General features: G+C 43.5%; 3 protein-coding genes and 7 non-coding genes across 10 annotated transcripts in view; 7 read left to right on the forward strand and 3 right to left on the reverse strand.

Moving 5' to 3' along the window:
* LOC148067142 (E3 SUMO-protein ligase ZBED1-like) overlaps window positions 1-23,447 on the reverse strand; it is a 60,733-nt gene that overhangs the window by 22,475 nt on the left and 14,811 nt on the right. The gene's annotated exons all lie outside the window — the stretch shown is intronic.
* On the reverse strand, window positions 181-9,669 carry LOC148067153 (E3 SUMO-protein ligase ZBED1-like). Its single transcript, XM_087806360.1, has 3 exons — window positions 9,631-9,669; window positions 2,340-2,594; window positions 181-1,778 (listed from the first exon to the last, which is right to left on the reverse strand). The coding sequence occupies exons 1-3, from the start codon at window positions 9,667-9,669 to the stop codon at window positions 384-386; spliced, it is 1,689 nt and encodes a 562-aa protein (XP_087662486.1). The 3' UTR covers window positions 181-383.
* trnaa-agc (transfer RNA alanine (anticodon AGC)) lies at window positions 7,139-7,211 on the forward strand. Its single transcript has one exon. It is a non-coding gene; the product is annotated as a tRNA-Ala (tRNA).
* On the forward strand, window positions 7,989-8,153 carry LOC148067155 (U1 spliceosomal RNA). The gene has a single exon (XR_015713272.1). It is a non-coding gene; the product is annotated as a U1 spliceosomal RNA (small nuclear RNA).
* Window positions 9,340-9,426, forward strand: trnay-gua (transfer RNA tyrosine (anticodon GUA)). Its single transcript is given in 2 exon segments — window positions 9,340-9,376; window positions 9,391-9,426. It is a non-coding gene; the product is annotated as a tRNA-Tyr (tRNA).
* LOC148067157 (E3 SUMO-protein ligase ZBED1-like) lies at window positions 11,174-13,778 on the reverse strand. The gene is made up of 3 exons (XM_087806361.1): window positions 13,601-13,778; window positions 13,144-13,391; window positions 11,174-12,568 (listed from the first exon to the last, which is right to left on the reverse strand). Exons 1-3 carry the CDS (start codon window positions 13,776-13,778, stop codon window positions 11,174-11,176), a joined length of 1,821 nt encoding a protein of 606 aa, XP_087662487.1.
* trnaa-agc (transfer RNA alanine (anticodon AGC)) lies at window positions 14,378-14,450 on the forward strand. The gene has a single exon. It is a non-coding gene; the product is annotated as a tRNA-Ala (tRNA).
* On the forward strand, window positions 15,642-15,805 carry LOC148067159 (U1 spliceosomal RNA). The gene has a single exon (XR_015713282.1). It is a non-coding gene; the product is annotated as a U1 spliceosomal RNA (small nuclear RNA).
* On the forward strand, window positions 19,388-19,474 carry trnay-gua (transfer RNA tyrosine (anticodon GUA)). The gene is given in 2 exon segments: window positions 19,388-19,424; window positions 19,439-19,474. It is a non-coding gene; the product is annotated as a tRNA-Tyr (tRNA).
* Window positions 21,986-22,058, forward strand: trnaa-agc (transfer RNA alanine (anticodon AGC)). The gene has a single exon. It is a non-coding gene; the product is annotated as a tRNA-Ala (tRNA).

Below are 23,447 nucleotides of genomic sequence, written 5' to 3' on the forward strand. Positions count from 1 at the left end.
TAGTCGACTAGTCACCGACTATTTTTTTCGATTAGTCGACTAATCGGATAATGCGTAAATTTAATGCATAACATACATCTTATCGCACCAGCATGCAGCTGCTCTTATACAACAATCATTAGCTTTCAGCTTTAAGTGTTTAAGGTATATGCTAACTAAAAATGAAGACAATTAAAATGATAGTTCATTAAAGCTTTAATGAAATATGTTTGTAACAAACAATTATTTAACTGTGTAGACAGTGCAAACAGGAACAGCTGAGTAAAAGGATAAGGCATTGGCCTTAACAACACAAAAATAAATAGGCCTACTTAAGGCTTAAAAAAGTGCATTTTTTGCTCAGTGCATTCAACTTTACTACACTCTAACTATATAATCCAAAACTACACAATGCTCTTGTTCATAGCCAGGAAAGTTAGCATTTCTACACGTTTAGGCGAAAGGCTTGCTCTCTTTTGAGAGCAGATGTTCCCTGCTGCTGAGAAAATCCGCTCAGACGGGGTGGAGGTTGCAGGGATGCACAGAAAGGATTTTGCTAGCTTTGACAGCGTGGGGAAACGCCCCTCATTTTCACTCCACCATTTCAGAGGATCATCCTTTTTAGAGAGTGTGGCCTCTCCAAAGTACATCCGAACTTCACTGATCACAACTTGGATCTTGCGGTCCTCCTCAGATTCTCCTTCATTTTCACTCAAACTGTCTGTGTCAGACTGAAGGAGGGTTTCCAGAGCACTCTTTCTGCCTGAACCATTGGCCCTCTGCAGTTTTGCATCCTGTGTCCCAGTCGTTTTTCTTTCTTGTACAGCAAGCACTTCAACATACTCCTGCAATCTGTTGCCATCTTCAGGAGTCAAAAACTTCAGTTTTCTGTATCTGGGGTCCAAGGCCGCTGCAAGAATAACTGGATTTTCTTTGTCGGCTGAGATAGTGCAAACACTGCCCCATCTCTGTGTTATCCCTTTTTCTGCACTGGTAATGAAAGATTTCCCTGAGCTTGTCTGGAATTGGCTTTGGTGTACAGCCCGTGTCAGCCCTCTGACCACCTGTGGAAGACCTGAAATGGTTGTGTACTGCTGTCCACTAAGGTAAACAGTAGCGGTCTCAAAAGGCGCCAACCCTTCCTTCAGTTCTTGAAGCAGTTCCCACTGCTCTGGCTTCAAGTCGAAGTAGTGTTTCCCCCTTTGAGTGACCTCGGGATCGGAGAGAGTGGCAGTGAGTGGCCAGCGTTGTTTGAGGAGTCTCTCTATCATATGGAATGTACTGTTCCATCTTGTACTGTCATCCTGGACCAGTGCATTTTTCTTAACATTCATTTGCTCCTGTTTCATCTTTAACTTTGTACTAGCCAGCTCACTTCTCTTAAAGTGCTCGACTATATGCCTAGCAGCACCTAGTGCTCTGCTGATGATGTTTTCTTTGAGTGCAGTGTTGACTATTAGCTGGAGTGTGTGTCCAGCACAGCGGATAGAGGCCAATCCATGTTTTTCTTCAAGCAGTCGCATTGCTGCCACCATGTTGGAACCACTGTCATGAACTACTGCTTTTATTTTTCTGGGCAAAATGTCAAACTTTGCTAAAACCTCTTCCATCCATGTCATTATATTTGCACCAGTATGCCTCTCCTCAAGAGGCATGGTGGAAAGATTGAAGGTCTTCATCTTCCAATCTTCAGTCAGGAAATGGCAAGACACACCAAGGTAAGCCTCTGTTGCACGACTGGTCCACACATCAGCAGTCAGAGTGAGGGAACTTTTGATGCCTCTGAGGGTCTCCTTTACCTTAAAGACATGAGATGATTTGGAAGAATAGTAAGCATTAGGAAGAAAATTATATACAGTATCTTTTTTCATAACAATATTTGTCAGTTTATGCATCAAGCTTTACATTTATTTATTAATTCAATAATTCAGTTATCAAATACAGGCAAGTAGGTTAAATAATAAACGTGTGTGTGTGAGTGAGTGAGTGAGTGAGTGTGTGTGAGAGAGAGAGTGTGTGAGTGTGAGAGAGAGAGAGAGAGAGAGAGAGAGAGAGTGTGTGAGTGTGAGTGAGTGAGTGAGTGTGTGAGTGAGTGAGTGAGTGTGAGTGAGTGAGTGAGTGAGTGAGTGAGTGAGTGAGTGAGTGTGTGTGTGTGAGAGAGAGAGAGAGAGAGAGAGAGAGTGTGAGGGGGAGAGAGTGTGTGAGTGAGGGGGAGAGAGTGAGTGAGAGATCTATGAACTTTTAGGCTAATTATTAAATCATTTATTTATTTTACTGTGTTATTGTTACTTTGGCAATATTGTTTTATTACATTCATACCAATAAATCACATTGAAATTGAGAGAGAAAGAGAGACTGACCTTCTCAAAGGTTGCATGATATTTCTTCTCCATCAGTGTGGTGAAGTGGGATCTGCCTGGTAGGTAGTTGTCATGATAATCCGGGTTGAACTGTTTAATCATCTCTTTAAACCCGTCATCATCCACCATGGACAGTGGTCTCATATCCGTGACCAACATGTTCAGTATGGACCCAGTCAGGACATTTGCTTGCTGAGGAGTACATGTAGCTTTGTGACATAGGCGTCCATTGAAGAGGAACGTACTCTCTTGGCACTGAAACATAACGTTAGAAAACATTAGCGTTAACACGTTTCCTATTCAAAACACATCACTGTTATAACGTTACAAAAAACACATGAAATATGTGTGCTGCTAAGGCTAATGAATCAAATCGTCATCGCTAATGTCAACGTTTACAGCTAGTATCAATATAAATTAGCGCTGTTTACGCTAATGTTAGCAGCTATTTAGCCAGTTCGCTTACCTAGACGAAAGTCCCTCTTCATCGTCGTTGTGTGCATCCTTTTCAGGTGCTCGTGCATCGCACTTGTGCTGCCGTGAAAGGCAAGTTCTGCCTTGCAGATATTGCATTGCACACATTTTTCTTTGTTTTTTTTAAAATGCTCCCAAACTTTTGAGCTCCGCTGCCGCCGGGTAGCCATGATAGCCTACCAGAGCCTGTCTGATAATTCCGGTGACATCACGGTTGACGCAGATTACCACTACTGCGCTGCGCAAGTGTGTCAAGGACAGAAAGGCAGATGCAGCAGTGGAGGATGCCGCAGCAGTTTAGGGAGAAAAAACTAAGTAAAAAAAAAAAAACGACGCGGAGACTATTAAATTAGTTGTCGACTATTTTAATAGTCGACGTAGTCGTGACTAGTCGACTAATCGTGGCAGCCTTACTTGCTACTGAACAATAAAGCTGATGAATTAGTTTGTATTACTGGCAGAAACACAAACTTTCTACTCTAGATCAAAGAACAGAATAAGTTGCTCAACAATTTTATTGCATTAACACAAAGTAAGTAAGTAAGTAAGTAAGTAATATTTATTTATATAGCGCTTTTCGAGACCAGGGTCACAAAGCGCTTTAACAATCAAAACAATACTCAAAACAGTACATACTTCAAAGATCAAGACAACACCGAGAACAACACAGGAGTTCGAGAAATTCAAGGAAAAGCCTGAACAAATAGAAACGTCTTAAGATGTTTCTTAAAGGAGTCAGTAGACTCCATCAAGCGCAAAGAGAGAGGAAGATTGTTCCAAAGCTTAGGAGCAACAGCCTGAAAAGATTTCTCTCCTCTGGTCCTGAGCCGTGTGCGTGGAACCATAAGTAGATTCTGATCCACAGACCTCAGAGACCGAGCTGGGGTGTAAGGCTGGATCAGATCAGTGATGTAAGGAGGAGCCTGACCATGAATAGCTCTGAAAGTAAGAACCAGAATTTTAAAGTTGATCCTGAAAGAAACTGGAAGCCAGTGAAGAGTATTAAGGATCGGAGAAATGTGAGTTCTCCTACTTGAGCGAGTCAGAATTCTCGCTGCAGAGTTCTGAATCAACTGCAGACGAGACACATCCTTCTTGTTAAGACATGAAAACAAACTGTTACAATAGTCCAGACGAGAAGAAACAAACGCATGGATTACAAGCTCCAGATCATGTTGTGACAACATTTTCCTAAGTTTAGAGATTTTTCTCAGTTGAAGGAAACAGTTTCTGGTCAGTTTTCTGCAGTGTTGAACAAGAGACATGTCTTTATCAAATACAACACCCAGGTTTCTCAGGCTCAGTTTGACAGACTGACCTAAGTCACCCAAGTACTGACTCAACCCTGGAATCTTATCATCAGGAGCAATCACCAGAGTTTCAGTTTTGTCCACATTAAGCTGTAAAGTGTTTTCACTCAGCCATTGTTTGATTTCTAGCAAACAATTGACTAAGCTGTTCAGCCTTTGGGGCTCAGTTGGATCAAAAGAGCAGTAGAGCTGGATGTCATCAGCAAAAATGTGATAAGAAACATCTGGAAATCTCTGAATGATTTTACCAAGGGGAATCAAGTACAGCAAAAACAATAAAGGACCCAGAACAGAACCTTGAGGGACTCCACACAACAGATCTGCCGATTCAGACCTCATTTGATTGGCAGATACACTAAAACTGCGCCCAGAAAGGTAAGATGAGAACCATTCTAACACAGACCCAGACAGTCCCACTTCATCCCTTAGTCTTCTCAGCAGGATCTGGTGATCAACTGTGTCAAAGGCTGACGACAGATCCAAGAGAACCAGAACAGTGAATTTACCAGAGTCAGCCGACATCATGATGTCACTGGACACTTTCAATAAAGCTGTCTCCGTAGAGTGATGTTTACGGAAGCCAGACTGAAACTTCTCATGGATGTCGCTCTGATCCAGGAACAAAGACAGCTGCTCGGACACCACCTTCTCCAAGATCTTGGACAAGAAAGGGAGCTTAGAAATAGGCCTGAAATTACTGAGGTCAGTTGGGTCTAAGCCTGGTTTTTTGAGCAGAGGCTCCACAATGGCATGTTTAAATGCATTGGGAAAAACCCCTGTGGAAAGGGAGAGGTTCACCATATTGGTAACCCAGGGGCCAATTACATCAAATACTTTGATAAAAAGCCTACAAGGAAGGACGTCATCTGAGCAAGAGGAGGGTTTCATCTTGTTCACTAGTGCTGAAATATCACCCAAAGATACAGCAGTGAAGGATGACCAAGAGGAGGAGATGGGCTCAGAGACAGTAGGGGTTCCCAACAAAGGGGGAGAGATTTTCTCTTTGATCAATTTAATTTTGTCAATGAAAAATCTCAACAATGCATTGCTGTCAGCTTCACAGAAGACCGGCGTGATTTGAGGAGCAGGAGACACGAGAGAATTAATCGTGTCAAACAAAACTTTGGGGTTTTTCCTATTTGCTGCTACCAGTTTTCTGATGTAATCAGATCTAGCAGTTTCTACCATCTCATTGTAAGAAGTCAACAGATCCCTGAGGTGAAGTCTGTGCACCTCAAGTTTAGTAGACTTCCAGAGACGCTCAGTCTTTCGACAAAGTCTCTTCAGACTCAGGAGATCTTCATTTGTCCAAGGGCACCGTTTTTTCTGTATTTTCAAGTTCGATTTAACAGGTGCCACTTGATCCAGTATTTCAATACAATGATCAGTGTAACAGTGAATCAAACTGTCCACATCTGGACAGTCATCAAAGGAAAGACGGTCAAACATAGCAGAAAAACTGTCTGCAGTATCGGCTGAGATGACACGCCTCTGAGACCTAACTTTCAAAGGCTTAGGTTCAGGGATGAAGTCCAGGTTGAACAAGACAAGAGAATGATCACTCAGATGGACATCATGTACAGATACATTAGAAATGTTCAGGCCAAGAGTAAAAACTAAGTCTAAAATGTGGCCTTTTTGATGAGTGAGTTCAGAAACATGTTGCTCAAAATTAAAGGCTTCAGTTAAAGTTAAAAGTTCTTTAGCAGAACAAGATGTGACGTCATCAACATGAAGATTAAAGTCTCCAAGAATAAGAACAGATTCCATCTGAATAATGGAAGATAAGAAGTCACTAAAGTCTTTCAAGAACATCGCCGCAGGACCAGGCGGACGGTAGATTGACACACAATAGAAAGGTCTTGTAGAACCAACCAAGATCATCTGAGACTCAAAAGAAGTGAATTCCTGTGTCTGAATCACTTTGCAAGAACAACTCTCCCTAAAAACAGTAGCAAGACCTCCCCCACGACCAGAGAGGCGAGGCTTCCCCAGGACAGCGCTCCCTACTGGACAGAGTTCGTTCAGATGAATAAACTCTTCCTCTCTCTGCCAAGTCTCAGAAAGACATAATAAATCCAAATTAACTCTTGTGAAAAGATCATTAAGAATAAAGGATTTATTAGTAATGGAGCGAACATTAAGAAGTCCCACATTCAGCACCGATGACGTCACTGACGACGCCGCGTCACTGATAGGCGCGCAGAGCGGGATCTTTTGAAGCGAACAGCGGTCACGTGGGTACCAGCTGTCACTGAAGTTCAACTCGGTTGTAAAAGTCGAATTAAAGAGAGGAAAAGAAAAAATCTTACCACCTTTCGTTGAGGTCTGGACAGACGGCAGCGCTGATGTGTCATCACACACAGTGAGAGGGATGTCGATCAAACATCGATGACGTTCGATGACGTCAGAGTTGTTCCGAGCGATCGCGACTGCGCGCCTAATCCTGACCTCTACTCCAGCCCGACTCGATCCCTTGTGGAAATCGCCCGGTACCCGAGAGATCAAACGATATTCCACAGAGTCCGAGTCGATGAGAAGCGGAGCCGGAAACATATTCACCGGACGTTGGTAACTGTCGCGGTTATAATCTTCCATCGACTCTCTGATGTTGAAAAGAGCATCACGATCATAGATCCGAGATGCTTGAGACATATCTTTAGTGATATGAGCATAATATCCGGACAAATAGTCGTTAAAACGACTGTTTTTGGCAATTATTGCAGGAGCTTACGTTCAAGCAGCCGATCAAAGGCTCACCGGAAGCGGAAGTGAAAAGGAACAAGGATGTTAAGATGCTCAACAATAAGAAGGAACTGGGCAATGATTTCTGAACCAAAGAGACTCTGTCTAAGGGTCCAGAAATGAAAACTGGGCTTTGGTGTTGTACGCCGAGTACAAGCACTGGAAACCCAGGTAAGATGGAAGGCTGCTTTATCGTACCAATTTCACTGGACAAGAATACCTGAACGCAAATGTCCAAGACACCATGCAGTTCAGAAGTCAACCACCAGAGGGGGATTAGCTCAGATGGTAGAGCGCTCGCTTAGCATGCGAGAGGTAGCGGGATCGATGCCCGCATCCTCCAGAATACTTATTTTCTCACTTATTTAAAAGTTCTGACGTATAAAACAAGAGATTATATCTCTTCACTGGCATGGGAGCGTCTTGGAATCCCTCAGTCAGAGCTGGCAGATGTTGCGAGGGAGAAGGTCGTTTCGGGCTCTCTGTTGAAGCTGCTGCCCCCGCGACCAGGCGACGGATAAGCGGGTGACGATGGATGGATGGATGGTGTTCTCTCAAGCAACAACTAGGACAAAACAGTTGTCTGTTAAAGTTGTGTTCACAAGTTTTGTTGCAATCCTGGTTTGAAACTTTGGGATCTGTGACCTTCAATAGCTCAGTTGGTAGAGCAGAGGACTGTAGTGGTCACTTCAGGCATCCTTAGGTCACTTTTCAAATCATTAACTAGGAAGTTTTTAGTTTTGCACCTCACCACCAGAGGGGGGTTAGCTCAGATGGTAGAGCGCTCGCTTAGCATGTGAGAGGTATCTGATGCTGGTACAATCTTTTCATCTTTTAAAGATGTGTCAACCTTGGCTAAGTGACTATTGATTGTTGTTTTCCTGAGGGGGGAGGGGAGCTCCTCTATGCGCTGTTCTTGCAATGCATCCTGGGTAAAGTACTTATTCTTCCTGGTAAATGTGTTTAAACGTCTTTAGTTTGTACATTTTCTCGCACATGTAATGAAGCTTTTATTCAGGAACAACATTTGATTGTATTAATACTATTATATTGTATTATTCTCCACGAGTGTGTGTGTTGTGCTCACGAGTCACTGCAGTACTGCAGGCGTGTACAACTCATACTTACCTGGCAGGGGAGATACCATGATCAAGAAGGTGGTTCACCCAGGGCGAGGCTCAGCCATTGCACTTTAGGTTGTGCTGACCCCTGCGAATTCCCCAAATGTGGGAATCTCGACTGCATAATTTCTGGTAGTGGGGGACTGCGTTCGCGCTCTCCCCTGATCTCGTTGTACAAAGAAAGCTGTTTCATGTCTTCTAAATATAACCATTTGCATTACATGCTGCTGTCACTAGTGATGGCGAGATGAAGCCTCATGAAGCACTGAAGCCTCCCAGCCGAGTAGTTCATCTTTGGAGCAAAGCCTCGTGAGGCTTCATTTGCACGACCATGCCATCATGTGGACAATTGGGAGCATTGCATCTTTGTGCGCAAATGATTCTGATATTAAAAAATGTGCTTGACAACCTTGTTTTTTTTAAATAATTATTCATTTTTATTTAAATGGTCGTCTCCAAGCTCTCATGCAGGCCCTATAATGCCTCAGCATTGATGAAGTGTTGTTGTTGTATCCAATTTCCTGGGAACACAACAGACACTTCACCTTTTCAAAATGAAAAAAAAAAAGATGGATATAAGTACAAGGCATGTCCAATGGAAACTATATATATATATATATATATACACCCATTATTATCTTTTATATATATATATATATATATATATATATATATATACTTTATATGTGTATATATAAAATATAATAATGGGTCTGTGTGTATATATATATGTATATATATATATACTGTATATAGTATATATAATAATGGGTGTGTGTATGTGTCTGTGAGAATATATTAATCACAGGCTGTGATTCGCAGCCTATATTCCAACATCATTATACCTTTCTAGGAGAGATCTGCTCAAAATGCTGCCACACGGGGGAAAAACGCCTTTTTCTCGCCGGTTCCATGATACTAGTAGTAAACCAAAGTTTGCTATAGTCAACAATCCGCCAATCCAAGAGATGTTTCGTTTCCATTGCGTTTCGAGGCCACTTTTATTCTGAGTTTCGCGGGAAGTTCACGAGCGATTACCGAACTGGTCACGTGACGGTTCGGTTCGCGAGGCCTCGAACGTCATCACTACGTCACCACCTACGTAACCAACACACGCCTCGATACACGCTTCATGAAAAAAATTCCTGGATTACTCGACACACGCTTCGAAGCCTCGACACAATCGGTAACATCACTAGTCTTAGTTGACCAGACAGTCTTATGATGGGCTTTTATTGTGATTTTTTTCACTCTGAGCACTTTATTTTTACTCAACTATTTCCTGTGTTTTTCTCTCAAGCGACAACTAGGACGAAAAATTGTTTTTGTGTTACATCACCTGACATATGACCTTCGATAGCTCAGTTGGTAGAGCGGAGGACTGTAGTGGTCACATCACACATCCTTAGGTCGCTGGTTCAAATCCGGCTCGAAGGACTTTTTCTTTCAGTTGTGCTGACCTGCGATTTTCCCAAATGTATTCATCTGGACTGCATGAAGGACAATTTGACAGTGACAATCAGGAATAGTAAACAATAAAGTATTAATAGATAAAAAATAGTATCTTGCCTGTGTACTTTCCAGAACTGCAGTGATGTGTATATCAGTTTTTGTGCTGCACCATCCGACCGACTCTCTCACAGCACTGGCATGAGAGCGGACCAGAGCTGCTTCCTCCATCGCATCAGGCTTCCCACAAGATGTGTATGGAAGTGTGCATCGCTAGCGCTGGTTCCTTGAGTGTTGAATCCCTTCAAACATGTATCAATCAATGACATTGAAATCATGCTAGATAATAAATATCATTAAAGTCACTAAACCGTTGTCTTGTCACTGAGCAGGGGAGTAATGTCCGTGACCGACTAGTTCGCTGTTTGTACGACATTTCTGGGATGAGGTGAGAAATGCATCACAACTGAATCAGTGCAACCACCTCTCACCTGCAGAGAACACAACAGAACTGCTGTTAAACAACAACGAAAAGTAGACGAAGAGGCTGGAAACCATTGTTTAATAACTTAAGGTTTGAATGTAACTAGTTAAAAATGAATATAAAAAAAACTTGTTCTGTGACAAACAAAAGATAATTACATACATTTAAAAAAAATACTAAAACAAACATTGGAACATACTAAGGAGATTCACAATCAAACTATACATTATGAACGCATTTGTCTTATAAATTTATCCAATAAACAACCTAAACTTTCCTTTGATAACGAAGGATAATGAAGATGTTTTCAAAGCACAGTAGTGTCGCGTTTATTTGTTAAATGGATCAAAATGAAGTCAAAGAATACAGAAACATGAACTTACCTCACTCGCTCTGATGAACGTCACAAATAAACATCTTCACTCAGTAGTAAACAAATGTAGCGGAGGAAGTACATGAGTGTGGGCAGGAGGCGGGAGAACATGATTGTTGGAGGGAGTGAGTGATTGGTCAAAAGAAATACCGACAGAGGGATGTGATTGGTCGGGAGCACAGAAGTTAGAGCAAAAGTAAGAGTTAAGTGATTGGTCATTTGTTCTTAAGTTGTTCTTATATTCACCTTACATTGGCAGACATGACAGAATACTGTAGGCGCATGCGAGAGGTAGCAGGTTCGATACCTTCATCCTCCTAAAATACTTATTTTCCAGCTGATTTATTAGTGCTGATCTCTATAAGACCAGGGTCACCAGGTTTCTGGTGAATGTAAATCCTGACCCGTAAGACAAAGACATTCAGAACCAAATTCATTTCTTGACCCTGTGGATACTTCACTTGCTACTAGGGCTGCCACAAACGATTATTTTGATAGTCGACTAGTCACCGACTATTTTTTTCGATTAGTCGACTAATCGGATAATGCGTAAATTTAATGCATAACATACATCTTATCGCACCAGCATGCAGCTGCTCTTATACAACAATCATTAGCTTTCAGCTTTAAGTGTTTAAGGTATATGCTAACTAAAAATGAAGACAATTAAAATGATAGTTCATTAAAGCTTTAATGAAATATGTTTGTAACAAACAATTATTTAACTGTGTAGACAGTACAAACAGGAACAGCTGAGTAAAAGGATAAGGCATTGGCCTTAACAACACAAAAATAAATAGGCCTACTTAAGGCTTAAAAAAGTGCATTTTTTGCTCAGTGCATTCAACTTTCCTACACTCTAACTATATAATCCAAAACTACACAATGCTCTTGTTCATAGCCAGGAAAGTTAGCATTTCTACACGTTTAGGCGAAAGGCTTGCTCTCTTTTGAGAGCAGATGTTCCCTGCTGCTGAGAAAATCCGCTCAGACGGGGTGGAGGTTGCAGGGATGCACAGAAAGGATTTTGCTAGCTTTGACAGCGTGGGGAAACGCCCCTCATTTTCACTCCACCATTTCAGAGGATCATCCTTTTTAGAGAGTGTGGCCTCTCCAAAGTACATCCGAACTTCACTGATCACAACTTGGATCTTGCGGTCCTCCTCAGATTCTCCTTCATTTTCACTCAAACTGTCTGTGTCAGACTGAAGGAGGGTTTCCAGAGCACTCTTTCTGCCTGAACCATTGGCCCTCTGCAGTTTTGCATCCTGTGTCCCAGTCGTTTTTCTTTCTTGTACAGCAAGCACTTCAACATACCCCTGCAATCTGTTGCCATCTTCAGGAGTCAAAAACTTCAGTTTTCTGTATCTGGGGTCCAAGGCCGCTGCAAGAATAACTGGATTTTCTTTGTCGGCTGAGATAGTGCAAACACTGCCCCATCTCTGTGTTATCCCTTTTTCTGCACTGGTAATGAAAGATTTCCCTGAGCTTGTCTGGAATTGGCTTTGGTGTACAGCCCGTGTCAGCCCTCTGACCACCTGTGGAAGACCTGAAATGGTTGTGTACTGCTGTCCACTAAGGTAAACAGTAGCGGTCTCAAAAGGCGCCAACCCTTCCTTCAGTTCTTGAAGCAGTTCCCACTGCTCTGGCTTCAAGTCGAAGTAGTGTTTCCCCCTTTGAGTGACCTCGGGATCGGAGAGAGTGGCAGTGAGTGGCCAGCGTTGTTCGAGGAGTCTCTCTATCATATGGAATGTACTGTTCCATCTTGTACTGACATCCTGGACCAGTGCATTTTTCTTAACATTCATTTGCTCCTGTTTCATCTTTAACTTTGTACTAGCCAGCTCGCTTCTCTTAAAGTGCTCGACTAGCTGCCTAGCAGCACCTAGTGCTCTGCTGATGGTGTTTTCTTTGAGTGCAGTGTTGACTATTAGCTGGAGTGTGTGTCCAGCACAGCGGATAGAGGCCAATCCATGTTTTTCTTCAAGCAGTCGCATTGCTGCCGCCATGTTGGAACCACTGTCATGAACTACTGCTTTTATTTTTCTGGGCAAAATGTCAAACTTTGCTAAAACCTCTTCCATCCATGTCATTATATTTGCACCAGTATGCCTCTCCTCAAGAGGCATGGTGGAAAGATTGAAGGTCTTCATCTTCCAATCTTCAGTCAGGAAATGGCAAGACACACCAAGGTAAGCCTCTGTTGCACGACTGGTCCACACATCAGCAGTCAGAGTGAGGGAACTTTTGATGCCTCTGAGGGTCTCCTTTACCTTAAAGACATGAGATGATTTGGAAGAATAGTAAGCATTAGGAAGAAAATTATATACAGTATCTTTTTTCATAACAATATTTGTCAGTTTATGCATCAAGCTTTACATTTATTTATTAATTCAATAATTCAGTTATCAAATACAGGCAAGTAGGTTAAATAATAAACGTGTGTGTGTGAGTGTGAGTGTGAGTGTGAGTGTGTGTGTGTGTGTGTGTGTGTGTGTGTGTGTGTGTGTGTGTGTGTGTGTGTGTGTGTGTGTGTGAGTGAGTGAGTGAGTGAGTGAGTGAGTGAGTGAGTGAGTGAGTGAGTGAGTGAGTGAGTGAGTGAGTGAGTGAGTGAGTGAGTGAGTGTGTGTGTGTGTGTGTGTGTGTGTGTGTGTGTGTGTGTGTGTGTGTGTGAGAGTGTGAGAGTGTGTGAGTGAGGGGGAGAGAGTGAGTGAGAGATCTATGAACTTTTAGGCTAATTATTAAATCATTTATTTATTTTACTGTGTTATTGTTACTTTGGCAATATTGTTTTATTACATTCATACCAATAAATCACATTGAAATTGAGAGAGAAAGAGAGACTGACCTTCTCAAAGGTTGCATGATATTTCTTCTCCATCAGTTTGGTGAAGTGGGATCTGCCTGGTAGGTAGTTGTCATGATAATCCGGGTTGAACTGTTTAATCATCTCTTTAAACCCGTCATCATCCACCATGGACAGTGGTCTCATATCCGTGACCAACATGTTCACCCAGTCAGGACATTTGCTTGCTGAGGAGTACATGTAGCTTTGTGACATAGGCGTCCATTGAAGAGGAACGTACTCTCTTGGCACTGAAACATAACGTTAGAAAACATTAGCGTTAACACGTTTCCTATTCAAAACACATCACTGTTATAACGTTACAAAAAACACATGAAATATGTGCTGCTAAGGCTAATGAATCAAATCGTAATCGCTAATTACAACGTTTACAGCTAGTATCAATATAAATTAGCGCTGTTTACGCTAATGTTAGCAGCTATTTAGCCAGTTCGCTTACCTAGACGACTGTCCCTCTTCATCGTCGTTGTGTGCATCCTTTTCAGGTGCTCGTGCATCGCACTTGTGCTGCCGTGAAAGGCAAGTTCTGCCTTGCAGATCTTGCATTGCACACATTTTTCTTTGTTTTTTTTTAAATGCTCCCAAACTTTTGAGCTCCGCTGCCGCCGGGTAGCCATGATAGCCTACCAGAGCCCGTCTGATAATTCCGGTGACATCACGGTTGACGCAGATTACCACTACTGCGCTGCGCAAGTGTGTCAAGGACAGAAAGGCAGATGCAGCAGTGGAGGATGCCGCAGCAGTTTAGGGAGAAAAAACTAAGTAAAAAAAAAAAAACGACGCGGAGACTATTAAATTAGTTGTCGACTATTTTAATAGTCGACGTAGTCGTGACTACTCGACTAATCGTGGCAGCCTTACTTGCTACTGAACAATAAAGCTGATGAATTAGTTTGTATTACTGGCAGAAACACAAACTTTCTACTCTAGATCAAAGAACAGAATAAGTTGCTCAACAATTTTATTGCATTAACACAAAGGAACAAGGATGTTAAGATGCTCAACAATAAGAAGGAACTGAGCAATGATTTCTGAACCAAAGAGGCTCTGTCTAAGGGTCCAGAAATGAAAACTGGGCTTTGGTGTTGTACGCCCAGTACAGGCACTGGAAACCCAGGTAAGATTGAAGGCTGCTTTATCGTACCAATTTCACTGGACAAGAATACCTGAACGCAAATGTCCATGACACCATGCAGTTCAGCAACCAACCACCAGAGGGGGATTAGCTCAGATGGTAGAGCGCTCGCTTAGCATGCGAGAGGTAGCGGGATCGATGCCCGCATCCTCCAGAATACTTATTTTCTCGCTTATTTAAAAGTTCTGATGTATAAAACAATATCAAACTGCAGTTAAAACTTTGAAGCACAGGTGTCAAACCTGTCCAGCAACACACTGAGATGATTTTTGATCCAACCATTCAAGCACATATATTTAAATCAAAAGGGTGACTGGAGACTGTAACCAGTTGATTCTCAGTCAGGTGATGCAATTTAAGCCGATACTTAATTCTTTATCTCATGTTTAATTGACTAATTGTAACAAAAACCTGCATCTATGCCCTTTGGGTGTGTTTGACACCCCTGCTATAAAGTTGATGACCTTGTGAAGGCCTTGTACAAGATTTTTGGCTCTCTGCTGCTACAGAAGAAATTTTCGGACACGCAGACCAGGGTCACCAAGTTGCAGGTGAATCCTAACACTGTGAAGCCAAAACCCTAAGACAGAGACCGTGGGAACCAAATGCATTTCTTGATCCTGTTGATACCACTTGCTACTGAACTATAAAGTACACACGAACATTTTTCTTACTGCAAGGAAAACAGACTTCCTACTAAAGATCATGGAAAAGCAAAAGGTGCTAAACAGTTATATGGCTTTGACACAAAGGAACAAGGATGTTAAGATGCACAAAAACTGTAAATGAGTAATACTTTCTGAACCCAAGAGGATCTGTCTAAAGGTCCATCAATTGAAACAGGGCTTTGGTCTAGTACGCTTAGTGCATGTACCGGAAACCCAGGTCAGATAGAGGCTGCTTTATCGTATCAATTTCACCAGATAAGAATGCCTGAATGAAAATGTCCAAGAAACCATGCAGTTCAGAAGTCAACCACCAGAGGGGGGTTAGCTCAAATGGTAGAGCGCTCGCTTAGCATGTGAGAGGTATCTGATGCTGGTACAATCTTTTCATCTTTTAAAGATGTGTCAACCTTGGCTAAGTGATTGTTGATTGTTGTTTTCCTGAGGGGGGAGGGGAGCTCCTCTATGCACTGTTCTTGCAATGCATCTTGGGTAAAGTTCTTATTCTTCCTGGTAAATGTGTTTAAACGTCTTTAGTTTGTACATTTTCTCACACATGTAATGAAGCCTTTATTCAGGAACAACATTTGATTGTATTAATACTATTATATTGTATTATTCTCCACGAGTGTGTGTGTTGTGCTCACGAGTCACTGCAGTACTGCAGGCGTGTACAACTCATACTTACCTGGCAGGGGAGATACCATGATCAAGAAGGTGGTTCACCCAGGGCGAGGCTCAGCCATTGCACTTTAGGTTGTGCTGACCCCTGCGAATTCCCCAAATGTGGGAATCTCGACTGCATAATTTCTGGTAGTGGGGACTGCGTTCGCGCTCTCCCCTGATCTCGTTGTACAAAGAAAGCTGTTTCATGTCTTCTAAATATAACCATTTGCATTACATGCTGCTGTCACACAGTCTTCAGGCTCACACATTAACAATCTAAATCTTTCACACCTCTGGCGCTGTGAGAGACGGCTGCCTCTCCAGTAGCTCCCGGTCCCGAACTCTTTCTTTTACCCTTTTTATTTAGTTTATCTCTACTTTTTTTTTTACTTTCCCACTAAGGGATAGCGTGCCTTATATATCCTATGGATACTTTTAATTTTGGAACTCAACAAGAAGTCATTCCCCTCGTGTACACTCGAGGTGAACTACTGAAGCTGAGGACAAAGGGACGATTCGGGATACAACACTCTATTCCCACTGAACTCAGGAAGAGACCTCGGGGCTGCAAAGCTAAAAGCAGAGACAGCGGAGAACGGAGGCGCTACAAGCCATCAATTCCATCCGTCATGATGGGAAATGTGAACTCGCTGACGAACAAGTTCGACGAGTTGTACGCTTTGAACAACCAGCTGACCTACCGTGAGTGCAGCTTGTATATCTTCACGGAGTCATGGCTAAACCACCTCGTTCCGGATGCTAACGTGGACCTGCCGGGATTCACTGTCGTGCGAGCCGACAGAGACACGGAAGCGAGCGGAAAAAGTAAGGGAGGGGGGCTCATCATGTATGTGAACAATCGTTGGTGTAACCCTGGACATATCTCTGCGAAGAAAGTCTCATGTTGCCGTAATCTCGAGCTACTAGCTGTTAGCCTGCGGCCATATTATCTGCCGAGGGAAATCAGTCACATAATCACACTTTGTGTCTACATTCCCCCAAACACTGACGCAGCCACTGCCTGTGAGAAAATCCACTCCGTCACATCCAGGCTTCAGACACAGCACCCTGATGCACTCATGATCATTTCTGGGGACTTTAATCATGTAACTTTGGACAGTACATTGGCTGTGTTTAATCAAGTTGTTGATTGTCCCACACGGAACAACAGGACAATAGATCTCCTGTATGTTAATGTTAAAGACGCATACAGAGCGACTCCCCTCCCCCCACTAGGGAAGTCTGATCACAACTTGGTTCACCTACAGCCTTTGTACACCCCCCTGGTCCAAAAGTTGCCTGCTACAACGCGATCCATCAGGAGGTGGTCCCCAGAGATGGAGAATGCCCTGAAAGACTGTTTTGACACCACGGTTTGGGATGTGCTGCTGGACCCGCATGGAGAGGATATAGAGGGGATGACACACTGCCTGACGGATTACCTGAACTTCTGCACTGACGTGGTCTCACCTGTCAGGACTGTTCGCTGCTACCCTAATAACAAGCCCTGGGTTACGCGAGAAGTCAAGGCTGTTCTCAACAAGAAGAAAGTTGCCTTCAGGAGCAGAGACAAGGAGGCCATGAAGGCTGCACAGCAGGAGGTAAAACTCTGTGTGAGGGAAGCTAAGGACACCTACAGGAGGAAGGTGGAAGAAAAGCTGAGGGAGAACAACATGAGGGACGTCTGGGAAGGTGTGAGGACCATCACTGGTCTTAACACAAAGACCAAAGCCACAGGGGGGACTACTGAGAGGGCTAATGAACTTAACACCTTCTTCAACCGCTTTGATCAGTCCCTGCTCCCCACACCCTCATCCCCACGGCAGCCAGATCTCCTTCTTCCCTCAACACACCTCCCCCCAGACACCTCAACACCCCACCTCGTCTCCCCTATTCCCAAACAATCCTCGCCTCACCTCACCACAGACCAGGTCAGAGGACAGCTGAGGAAAATCCGACCCAGAAAAGCAGCAGGCCCAGACAAGGTGTGTCCAGGGGTACTGAACACATGTGCTACTGAACTGGGTGAACCAATCCAACGCGTCTTCAACCTTAGCCTGAAGCTAAGGAGAGTGCCCACCATTTGGAAGACATCATGCATCGTCCCAGTTCCGAAAAAGAACCGGCCCAACGAACTAAATGACTTCCGACCAGTGGCACTCACTTCACATCTGATGAAGACTATGGAGCGGCTCTTTCTCAAACTCCTCAGACCCCAGGTACAACATGCCCAGGACAACCTTCAGTTTGCCTACCAGCCAGGTGTTACTGTCGAGGATGTCATCCTCTACATGTTACACCGAGCCCACTCCCACCTGGACAATGGAAGCGGCACAGTGAGGATTCTTTTCCTGGACTTCTCTAGTGCCTTCAATACCATCCGGCCAACCTTACTACGGGACAAACTGGGCGGGATGGGAGTGGACCCCTTTCTGGTAGACTGGATCTCTGACTACCTCACTGGCAGGCCCCAGTACGTCAGGCTAAAGAACACCACGTCTGACACGGTGGTCTGCAGCACGGGAGCCCCCCAAGGCACAGTGTTGGCTCCTGTTCTCTTCACCCTGTACACCTCAGACTTCTGCTACAACGCGGAGCTATGCTACATACAGAAGTATGCAGATGACACAGCCATCGTTGGGTACATCAGGGATGACAGAGAGGAGGAGTATAGGAGACTGGTGGATGACTTCGCTGCATGGAGCCACACAAACCACCTAAAGCTTAACACCTCAAAGACAAAGGAGCTGGTTATTGACTTTAGGAGGTCCAGACCAAGGTCGCGACCAGTTGTCTTAGACGGAGCTGAGGTGGAGGCAGTGGAGTCCTACAAGTACCTTGGCCTGTGGTTGGACAATACATTGGACTGGACAACACACACCAACCACCAGTACAAAAAGACCCAGAGCAGGATGTATTTCCTAAGGAGACTGCGGTCCTTCAACATCTGCAGCAAACTACTGCGGATGTTTTATCAATCTGCAGCATCCTCTTTTACACCGTGGTATGCTGGGGGGGCAGCATATCCAAGAGGGACTCATCCAGACTGGACAAACTCATCAGGCGGGCAGGCTCTGTGGTTGGCAATAAACTGGACTCTCTGGTGTCGGTGGCAGAGAAGAGGACACTGGACAAACTGATGGACATCATGGATGACACCAGCCACCCTCTGCACACTGTCATCACCAACCAGAGGAGCCGGTTCACTCAGAGACTTCTGCTCCCCAAGTGTAGGACCAATAGACTGAGAAACTCCTTTGTCTTTCACGCCATCAGGCTGTACAACTCCTCACTTGGGGGGAGGAGGTTGCTTGGGGCTGGAGTCGGAGGGGAAGGAGTCTGACACTTCCACCTCTACAGTGGATTAACTACACACTGACACTTTCTTTTGAAATAACGTAACGTCACTTTGTTTAGTTTATTTTATTTTATTTATATTTTGTTTATACTGTCGTTATATTCAGTTACTTTTTTCTATTGCTATCATCCTCTTTTGTGTGCTTCTTGGTTTTTCTCTATTCCTTCTGTGCTACTGGAAAACAGAAATTTCCCTGAGAGTGTCATCTCAAAGGGATCAATAAAGTGCAGTCTAAGTCTAAGTCTAAAGAGGTCTTAGTTGACCAACCAGTCTTATTATGGGCTTTTATTGTGAATTTTCAACTCTGAGCCCTTTATTTTTACTCAACTATTTCCTGTGTTTTTCTCTCAAGCGACGACTAGGACGAAAAATTGTTTTTGTGTTACATCACTTGATATGTGACCTTCGATAGCTCAGTTGGTAGAGCGGAGGACTGTAGTGGTCACATCAGACATCCTTAGGTCGCTGGTTCAAATCCGGCTCGAAGGACTTTTTCTTTCAGTTGTGCTGACCTGCGATTTTCCCAAATGTATGCATCTGGACTGCATGAAGGACAATTTGACAGTGACAATCAGGAATAGTAAACAATACAGTATTAATAGATAAAAAATAGTATCTTGCCTGTGTACTTTCCAGAACTGCAGTGATGTGTATATCAGTTTTTGTGCTGCACCATCCGACCGACTCTCTCACAGCACTGGCATGAGAGCGGACCAGAGCTGCTTCCTCCATCGCATCAGGCTTCCCACAAGATGTGTATGGAAGTGTGCATCGCTAGCGCTGGTTCCTTGAGTGTTGAATCCCTTCAAACATGTTTCAATCAATGACATTGAAATCATGCTAGATAATAAATATCATTCAAGTCATTAAACCGTTGTCTTGTCACTGAGCAGGGGAGTAATGTCCGTGACCGACTAGTTCGCTGTTTGTACGACATTTCTGGGATGAGGTGAGAAATGCATCACAACTGAATCAGTGCAACCACCTCTCACCTGCAGAGAACACAACAGAACTGCTGTTAAACAACAACGAAAAGTAGACGAAGAGGCTGGAAACCATTGTTTAATAACTTAAGGTTTGAATGTTACTAGTTAAAAATGAATTAAAAAAAAACTTTCTGTGACAAACAAAAGATAATAATAATTCACAATTAAACTATACAGTATGAACGCATTTGTCTTGTAAATTTATCAACCTAAACTTTCCTTTGATAACGAAGGATAATGAAGATGTTTTCAAAGCACAGTAGTGTCGCGTTTATTTGTTAAATTGATCAAAATGAAGTCAAAGAATACAGAAACATGAACTTACCTCACTCGCTCTGATGAACGTCACAAATAAACATCTTCACTCAGTAGTAAACAAATGTAGTGGAGGAAGTACATGAGTGTGGGCAGGAGGCGGGAGAACATGATTGTTGGAGGGAGTGAGTGATTGGTCAAAAGAAATACCGACAGAGGGATGTGATTGGTCGGGAGCACAGAAGTTAGAGCAAAAGTAAGAGTTAAGTGATTGGTCATTTGTTCTTAAGTTGTACTTACATTCACCTTCTGAAAACACTTTACAGCTTAATGTGGACAAAACTGAAACTCTGGTGATTGCTCCTGATGATAAGATTCCAGGGTTGAGTCAGTACTTGGGTGACTTAGGTCAGTCTGTCAAACTGAGCCTGAGAAACCTGGGTGTTGTATTTGATAAAGACATGTCTCTTGTTCAACACTGAAGAAAACTGACCAGAAACTGTTTCCTTCAACTGAGAAAAATCTCTAAACTTAGGAAAATGTTGTCACAACATGATCTGGAGCTTGTAATCCATGTGTTTGTTTCTTCTCGTCTGGACTATTGTAACAGTTTGTTTTCATGTCTTAACAAGAAGGATGTGTCTCGTCTGCAGTTGATTCAGAACTCTGCAGCGAGAATTCTGACCCGCTCAAGTAGAAGAACTCACATTTCTCCGATCCTTAAAACTCTTCACTGGCTTCCAGTTTCTTTCAGGATCAACTTTAAAATTCTGGTTCTTACTTTCAGAGCTATTCATGGTCAGGCTCCTCCTTACATCACTGATCTGATCCAGCCTTACACCCCAGCTCGGTCTCTGAGGTCTGTGGATCAGAATCTACTTATGGTTCCACGCACACGGCTCAGGACCAGAGGAGAGAAATCTTTTCAGGCTGTTGCTCCTAAGCTTTGGAACAATCTTCTCTCTCTTTGCGCTTGATGGAGTCTACTGACTCCTTTAAGAAACATCTTAAGACGTTTCTATTTGTTCAGGCTTTTCCTTGAATTTCTCGAACTCCTGTGTTGTTCTCGGTGTTGTCTTGATCTTTGAAGTATGTACTGTTTTGAGTATTGTTTTGATTGTTAAAGCGCTTTGTGACCCTGGTCTCGAAAAGCGCTATATAAATAAATATTACTTACTTACTTACTTACTTACCTTACATTGGCAGACATGACAGAATACTGTAGGCGCATGCGGTAGCAGGTTCGATATCTTCATCCTCCTAAAATACTTATTTTCCAGCTGATTTATTAGTGCTGATCTCTATAAGACCAGGGTCACCAGGTTTCTGGTGAATGTAAATCCTAACCCGTAAGACAAAGACATTCAGAGCCAAATTCATTTCTTGACCCTGTGGATACTTCACTTGCTACTGAACAATAAAGCTGATGAATAAGTTTGTATTACTGGCAGAAACACAAACTTTCTACTCTAGATCAAAGAACAGAAGAAGTTGCTCAACAATTTTATTGCATTAACACAAAGGAACAAGGATGTTAAGATGCTCAACAATAAGAAGGAACTGGGCAATGACTTCTGAACCAAAGAGGCTCTGTCTAAGGGTCCAGAAATGAAAACTGTGCTTTGGTGTTGTACGCCCAGTACAGGCACTGGAAACCCAGGTAAGATTGAAGGCTGCTTTATCGTACCAATTTCACTGGACAAGAATACCTGAATGCAAATGTCCATGACACCATGCAGTTCAGCAACCAACCACCAGAGGGGGATTAGCTCAGATGGTAGAGCGCTCGCTTAGCATGCGAGAGGTAGCGGGATCGATGCCCGCATCCTCCAGAATACTTCCTTTTCCTGCTTATTTTAAAGTGCCGATCTCCAAAATAATATAGGTTAGAAAGAATAGAATAGAATAGAATAGAAAAGCTTTATTCATCCCCAGAGGGGAAACACACTTTTACAACAGCGCAGTTTAAAAAAATAAAGTGCAAGGAAAAAAATAAAAATAAAAGAGATAATACAAAATAAAATAAAAAAGATCTTAAAAATATACAATTATTTACAAAATTAGAAATTTAACACTATAAACAAAATACAATAGAATAAAATAAAATAAAAATAAAAACAAAAAAGTAAAGTAAAAAATAAAATAAAACACGAGAGGAAAAACACACTACGGATTAGCATCAGGATATTTAAAGTAGAGAGTTAAATATCCTGACACCAGTTGGGATGAAGGACCTTCTATAACGCTCCGTCCTACACTGGGGGTGCCTGAGCCTGCCACTGAAGGAGCTGGCCAGCTCCGCCACGGTCAGGTGCAGTGGGTGGAGAGTGTTGTCCCTGATGGAGGATAGTCTGGAGAGTGTCCTCCTCTCTCCCACCTCCTCCACCGAGTCCAGCGAGCGGCCTAGGACAGAGCCGGCCCTCGTGACCAGCCTGTTCAGTCTCTTCCTGTCCCGGTCCGTGCTGCCTGCTCCCCAGCAGACCACAGCGTAGTGGATAGCAGAGGCTACCACGGAGTCATAAAAGGTCCTTAAAAGTGGTCTGCACACTCCGAAGGACCTCAGTCTCCCCAGGAGGTGGAGGCGACTTCGGCCCTTCTTGTACACGGCGTTGATGTGTGTGGACCAGTTCAGTTTATTGTTGAGGTGAACACCCAGGTATTTGAAGCTGTCCAATAGCTCAATGTCCGAGCCCTGGATGCTCACCGGTTGATGTGGTGGGGACTTTTTCCTGAAGTCAATCACCATCTCCCTTGTCTTACCGGTGTTAAAGCAAAGGTAGTTGCTCTCACACCAGTCAACAAAGTCCTTGATGACTGACCTGTACTCCAGCTCGCCCCCCCCAGACACGCAGCCCACAATGGCCGAGTCGTCAGAAAACTTCTGGAGGTGACAGCTGCTGGAGTCATAGGTAAAGTCCGCCGTGTAGAGGGAAAAAAGGAAAGGTGACAGCACTGTCCCTTGAGGCACCCCGGTGCTGCAGATGGTCACCTCAGACCTGCAGTCCTGCAGCCTCACATACTGCGGCCTGTTGGTGAGGTAGTCCATCGTCCATGCTGCCAGCTGTGTCCCAACTCCTGCGTCCTCCATCTTCTTCCTTAGCAGCACCGGCTGGATGGTGTTGAAAGCACTTGAGAAGTCAAAAAACATGACTCTCACAGTGCTACCGGCGGCTTCCAGATGAGTCAGTGCCCGGTGCTGCAGGTAGATGACGGCGTCATCC

Source organism: Callionymus lyra, chromosome 13 (genome assembly GCF_982586985.1).
Source record: "Callionymus lyra chromosome 13, fCalLyr1.hap1.1, whole genome shotgun sequence".
NCBI lineage: Eukaryota > Metazoa > Chordata > Actinopteri > Syngnathiformes > Callionymidae > Callionymus > Callionymus lyra.

Bases quoted from the DNA above. Each gene is read 5' to 3' on its own strand.
- LOC148067157 (XM_087806361.1), bottom strand. From the start codon at position 13,778: ATGGCTACCCGGCGGCAGCGGAGCTCAAAAGTTTGGGAGCATTTAAAA. The intron at 13,392-13,600 runs GTAAGCGAACTG...GTTATGTTTCAG, and splicing joins GAAGAGGGACAGTCGTCTAG to TGCCAAGAGAGTACGTTCCT. The intron at 12,569-13,143 runs GTCAGTCTCTCT...CATGTCTTTAAG, and splicing joins ATCATGCAACCTTTGAGAAG to GTAAAGGAGACCCTCAGAGG.
- LOC148067153 (XM_087806360.1), bottom strand. From the start codon at position 9,669: ATGGAGGAAGCAGCTCTGGTCCGCTCTCATGCCAGTGCT. The intron at 2,595-9,630 runs GTGAGAGAGTCG...GTTATGTTTCAG, and splicing joins TCCGCTCTCATGCCAGTGCT to TGCCAAGAGAGTACGTTCCT. The intron at 1,779-2,339 runs GTCAGTCTCTCT...CATGTCTTTAAG, and splicing joins ATCATGCAACCTTTGAGAAG to GTAAAGGAGACCCTCAGAGG.